The sequence below is a fragment of the Pygoscelis adeliae genome, unplaced genomic scaffold (genome assembly GCF_000699105.1).
Source record: "Pygoscelis adeliae isolate BGI_AS28 unplaced genomic scaffold, ASM69910v1 Scaffold67, whole genome shotgun sequence".
NCBI lineage: Eukaryota > Metazoa > Chordata > Aves > Sphenisciformes > Spheniscidae > Pygoscelis > Pygoscelis adeliae.
The window spans coordinates 5,134,020-5,140,365 of NW_008825271.1; the positions used below are offsets into that span (position 1 = coordinate 5,134,020).

At 36.5% G+C, this 6,346-nt stretch overlaps 1 protein-coding gene across 1 annotated transcript in view; it reads right to left on the reverse strand.

Moving 5' to 3' along the window:
* The window catches only part of DCHS2 (dachsous cadherin-related 2), a 76,649-nt gene that overhangs the window by 58,127 nt on the left and 12,176 nt on the right, over positions 1 to 6,346 (reverse strand). Inside the window, 1 exon segment of the mRNA XM_009329842.1 lies at positions 5,216 to 5,447. Coding sequence (XP_009328117.1) covers positions 5,216 to 5,447 — 232 coding nt within the window.

Below are 6,346 nucleotides of genomic sequence, written 5' to 3' on the forward strand. Positions count from 1 at the left end.
CTACAATACTATATTAAAACATCATTAATCATCATAAAAATGGCCTTGTTTTCTTTAGAAAGGATGCATCCCCATTTTACTTTGATGCATGTTACAATCTGCTATATATTAAACATTGTATAATATATGGAGTTAAGCAAAGTTTGGAATTTTTTCCCCAAAAAAGTAAATTTTGGTATTTCAACTTTTGTTTTCAACCTGTGTTGTAATAAAAAGAAATCAAACCTTTTTCATGCAATGAAAATCTCCGAAGATGTGACTGTTAAACAACAACATTTCCGTTTTCTTCAATAAAACAAAACTTGTCAACATCCTTAACTAGAATGAATCTATTCTGGTGTTCTGAACAAAATAAAAAAGTTTATTTTAAGTCAGTTTGACATTAAATTGCATTTACATATGGTGCCATAGTACAGTAATGGAAGTAGTACCGCACTAAATTGCACACTGCCAAAACAAGAAAAACATACCAGTGGAAGGACCATTCTGCACAAGCTCTACTCTTAACCCCTCCTTTTGCATCTGTTACCAGGCCTTGTTAAAGAGACAAGATACTGAACCTAAATCTGCCTTTTGGCTGATTAAGTTATTAATACTTATAGTCTTAAAATTGCATGTCCTTCAGACGTATTCCTCCTTTTATTCTTCTCCAGTGGACTAAGCTCCTAGACTTTTCTACATCTCTTCCAGGACTTTTTAGTTGCATGATACCCTATGCTCTTCAGATAAAAAGAAATCAGAATGCATCTTAAAGGAAATTAATGAATTTTTAGCAAGCCAAAATTTCCTCAAAAGAATGCTTATTTTGCAAAAGCTGTACTTTGTGCTGAAAAAAAAAAAAAAGCTGAACTACTGACCAGCTCTTGTAACAAGGCCTGTCTGTTGTACTCAATATGTACTTTTTGGCATAAATAAGTAACAGATGGTGTTATGACAAAAGGTTGATCCAAGTATTTTCAAGTCAATGGAAAGATCTCCAAATTCCTCACAGAAACAGTCTCAGTAAAATACAAAGAAGGATAGTCACAGCCTCTGTTTTAGACATCTAATTTAGGTAGGATTCACAGAAACACAAGCCTAAATATTTTATGTAGTCTAAAGAAAGAAACAGAGAAACTAAGTTAAATGCTTATACTGCTGTAATGTGCACTGTGTTAATGCTACTTTCTCTACATCCTTTTCATACTAGGTTTAAATCACTAATACCTTCACATAAACATAAATCAATGGCTGCTGCCTTTTACTTAGCCTTCATGAGAGCTTTTGCTGCACACAGTGACTAGCTAGGGGACTTGTTCTAAGGATATGAACAGACTATTTACCTGAAGACTGACACATGAAGTCACACTGGCCCAAACTAATTTTCAAATATTACTAATTTTGTTGATTTGAAACAGCTTCCTTGAACCAGGGCTACAGTAAGATGATAATCATCTTTTTACCCAGCTCTCAAGAAGGGTATCACTAAGATCAATGGAAAAATGAATTATATGCCCTTGGGTGAAGGAAAACATTAATGCTTGTAACATAATTAAAGTTTATAAACTCAATTGTTAACCCCAAAGTTTTGAAGTTAAGTACTGCGTAGGTTTTCTGCTGCACTTGTGATTGTATCCTCTAACTTACATTTTTAATTACCTGCTCAGCCATAACTATAAATACACTGTCTTTCAGATAGCTTGTTAGGTAACGATGGGAAAATAAACAAACATAGCTCAAACAGTTTCTCAGCCAGAACAACTCTTCAGCTTGCTCTGATCTAATCAAATCACAAATGCTGTTCATAGATCATGCATGGATCAGATATCTACAAAAGGAAACATAATGAAGCCAAGATGTTGCTTACACCAACACCAGAAACAAACGATAGCAAGAGTCACGAACTAGCAGAGGAACTGGTTTACAGTTCCCTATCCATACGTTTTTCTAGTTACACAGTTCTTAAAGTGGTTTTTCTTGAGGACGGTCTATCATCAATCAAATGAAAAATACTTCATTTAAATTTTTTCTCAAAGGGAAATGCAATAGATGTTATTTACGAGTATAAGAGCATATCACAAACAATAAATGCAGTATCTAAAAGCTAAAATAGCAAACAAATACCACTAATAAATACTTGTTTAGAATTCAAAAAATTTTAATGGAATATCTATTTGCTCAATGAAAGGGTCTTCCTTCCCACTCCCATTGAATTTATTATCTATATAAAACATCCACATATCACAGTGCTTGAAACAAAAGATGGAGCCCCTTCAAGGAGCTTGGATGTGGCTCTACCTCATAATAACTATGTATCAAAAGCACCATTGATATATTCTATACAGTCAGCGGTTGACCAGCTGCTATGATACCCTGTATTGTGAACACAGCTCACTATGCAAAGCTAAAAGCTTTGTATGTACATCCATACAATTGCTTTAACAACGCAACAGCCAGAAGCAAGCCACAGCAGTGAAGAATTCGGGTTACAGTTTTTATTTTATTATTTTATCCATTTCTCTTTTAAAAATGAAAAAGGTAATGGGAAAAAAAGTAAATCTTTAGTGAGTATTCTAAGTACAGCACTCCAAAAACACCCCTGAAGAAAACTACAGTGAGATAAATTTTCAAATCCACAATCTAGATGCCATAAAATAGAAATTACATATGCCATGGAGAACAGCATCATCTTGCATGTGATTTTAATGTATCATAGTGTAATGTGACAAACTGTTAGCTATTAATTAATTTAAATTTCATACTGAAAACATCTCTGTCCACTTCTACGTAAAATGCTAAGGGCTATAATAAACATAGTAAGTCAAAAAGACAAATGCACTGTTTTTCATTCCTCATTTCTAAATGCTCTATCACTGAGAAAAATTAATCATTGAAAAAATAAAACTTATCAGGAAGGCAAATTCATGGAAGACTCCAACACCATCGCTGTGCCTCCTTTTAGGTTCTCTAATAATGAAAAGAGGAGATAAAACAGAATATGCCATACTGCAAATTGGAAAAACCGCAGAACACATCAGTAACAGACTGCAAGTCCACAAGATCAGAAAACCAAAGACCAAAACTGTAATGTGATCTTGTTTGGCTTATGGGTTTGGGGATCCACCTCCTGAAGAATTCCTATTTCTTGTCATACTTGTTCATTTCCCTCTGTTCACAAAATGCAGCCCACATAACTAGATAAAGTCCCTCGCATAACCTTCAGAGACACATCTAAATTAGGCCATATATCACAGCATATGAAAACAGCTTTAGCGTGACGAAAACTGGAAAATGCCACTGTCCTAAGAAGAAGTGAGGAGGAAGAGCTCAAAATCTCGGTGCCCTAACAGCAAGCCACTTGTTTTATCTCCCTCTGAATACAGAACAGCTTTCGCAGCAGAAAGATTGCAAAACTACTGTGTGACAAATTGGCAATTTTAATGTCTGTTTGGTTTATAATGTTTATTTTTGCCAAGAGTTTAAAAATCATTCTGCTCGCCAGTGACTGAGCAAAAGCATAAGCACTATTGTAGGTAGACGTGGAAAAATATAAAAAGTGTATTCTTCAGGAAAAAAAAAGCCACCACACACCAGTAATATTAATAAGTTAAAATTAGACACAGCCTGACCTGGTGAATTACCCAGGATATCTAATTAAGTGCAATCAGATTCCAAGCACTATAATGTTGGGAGTAGTGTCTCTGACCTAAATGCTCTTCTCATCATGAAATGTCAGCAATAATGACCTCAAGGAACTTCACCCTGAATTTGGTCAACCTTTGATAAAACACCATGATAGATCCACAAGATAATAATAACTTATAAACTTATATGGTCTTCATGATTAAGCATGACATTTCTCCCATACAAAGTGCCAAAACTGGAAAAAAAGGCCAAAACGTCACAGTCCGAGGAAGAAGCCTTTCAAAAGACAGGACCGCTGCAAAGCCAGTGCTGCTAGCATGATCCACAGGGGCTCTCTCTGACAAGCCTGCTGGGGCAGTTTTAAAATGACCAGTTAAATGCCTGTGGAGATCCAGCTCCCTAAATATTGATTGACCTATATATTTTTGGCATCAGTTATGCCCCAGAGAATCTGCTTTGACAGGCAGTTAGAAGGCCACAGTTAAATAAATTCTGAAATAGCCAAGACAAGGAGACTGACTTCCTAAAAAGATTAGTTTCTTCTGTTCATCAGAATATTTTGGGGACCGTGTAAGAAAATGAAAATAGGCACCATTTTGAAAGAATAGAGACTTGCAACTTTTCGTATGCCAAACAGCTAATATATACACATGTACAACAGCCCAAAAAATTCTTAAAACATGTAAAATAATCCCCTGTGCCATGACCATCATGAAGCAAAACCGTTGATCAGGATACCTTCATATGCAAGGGCTGGCTCTCAAGTAAAATGGTAGCTGCAGTTAAGTTAACCACTCCCTGAAAGACACCGTGGACATCTGTAGATAACACTGCTCATGTTCTTTCCAGTTGACATTGGTAACTATTTTAAGGCTAGAAAGCAGACTACAGGGGCTGCTTTGTGGTCATGGGAAAAGTAATTCAACCTGTAAGATTCAACCTGTCTTCGAAAAAATCCACCCAGATTTGCTTTTGCCATACTTGTTTTCTTGCTCTCATCGTCACTCCTTCATTGAACCTCTCTCCAGAAACCAGAAGGACGAAGAGTCACATCAGGAAATAAAAGGCAGAAAAAGACATTTACAAAGCTAATCATTGAGTCAAACAGGGAGGCAGCTGCATATTATAAGACCATGAGCAGAATGGAGACTTATTCTAGCACAGTGTGGGGAAAGAAGATTAGGACAGAAACAGAGAAATGAAATGAAAGGACAAGCACCTTGAAGGGTCTTTTATTGCTCCTCAAAAGTAAGACCTAAACATTTTGGGAATTCAGATATTATTGTAAAAAATAACGTTCTGATTATTTCTTACAATGATGAATAGATTTATGGCTGAAAATAGTGGATAAGTGGCATACTGCTTGTCCTGTATTGTACTGGCAAGTACTATGTTTCCCATTCTCCCGTTCATTCCAGTGAATGCAAAGGTTTCACGTTAAACCTAAATCCTCCATCTTCCCCTAGAATTAGTTTCCATCAGAATCTAAGTTTCAGCTGTATGACATGACTCCAAATAAAAAAAGTATTGTCAAGGAAAAGATACGTGTTGTATAATTATAGCCTTTCTGAATCATAGACTCATACAGTACCTGTGGATGTATCCACTGTGAAAAAAGAAGAAAATTCTCCCGGGACCAGTTCGTATGTGACAGCACCATATATTCCCGAATCTCTGTCTGTGGCAACAACATTGATGATCTCTGTTCCTGGCTGTGTGTGACTGCTGATGCTCGTCACATAGACGGCTTGTTCAAAAACAGGTTGATTATCGTTAATATCTTCTATCTCAATGCGAACAAAAGCTTGGGCACTCAGCCCACCCTGTTGGATAAATCAGAAAGATGAAAACAAAAAACAAGTTCAATTTTAAAAGTGTACACAATAGAATGATGCAAATCTGCCTTCAGCCCATCATTAGGAAACGGAACATGCTGCAACAATATTGAGCAATGAAAATGTCTGTTTAAAACAACTTACGATATCTGTAATACCCCAAAATACTGCATTCAGGCAAGATACATGCTCAGAACAACTCCAGTGGGCTGACTGAGTACACAAAGAAGTTCAGCTTCTTACAACAGTGAGGCCTGAACACAAAGTTATTTTTGTTAATACTAACGAGCACTACACATATCAAATCCTTGCTAGTCTAACCTCACTTGTTTTTACTGTAATCGCCTACACACCACTTACTCCTTTGCAAATAAAAGTCAGGGCTTTCTGCCCCAGAAGCACATGCCTCTCGGGTGACTGTGGTGCTCCAGTAAAGCGGGAATAACTTCTTTCTATCTATGAGTCTTTCAGTTTTAAAAGCATGACCATCATAACAGCAAATATGAGGCTTTTTCAACTATTTATTAGGAACACAGACTGAGAGCAGAGCAGTGCAGGACAGCCAAAAGCTGACGTGTCAGGCTGCTGCCTGCAAGACCTTTCCTTAATTTACCACCCTGGCAGGTTTAAGCAGTTCTGCTCATGCAGTGTGTATGTGTGTCTATATATATATATATTTGTGTATATGTAAGTGTGTGTGTATATATATCTCTATGTATATATATGCGCGTGTGCTTGTCTACATACCCACAGCTTCACTTCATGTACACAGAGACAGAACAATACCAAATTTGACTGAAGCACATAGCTGAAATGACTTGTTGATGTAAAATTCATAACTGATTACATAAAACTATTTACAGCGTGTTTGTGATTTTGCAGTAAAA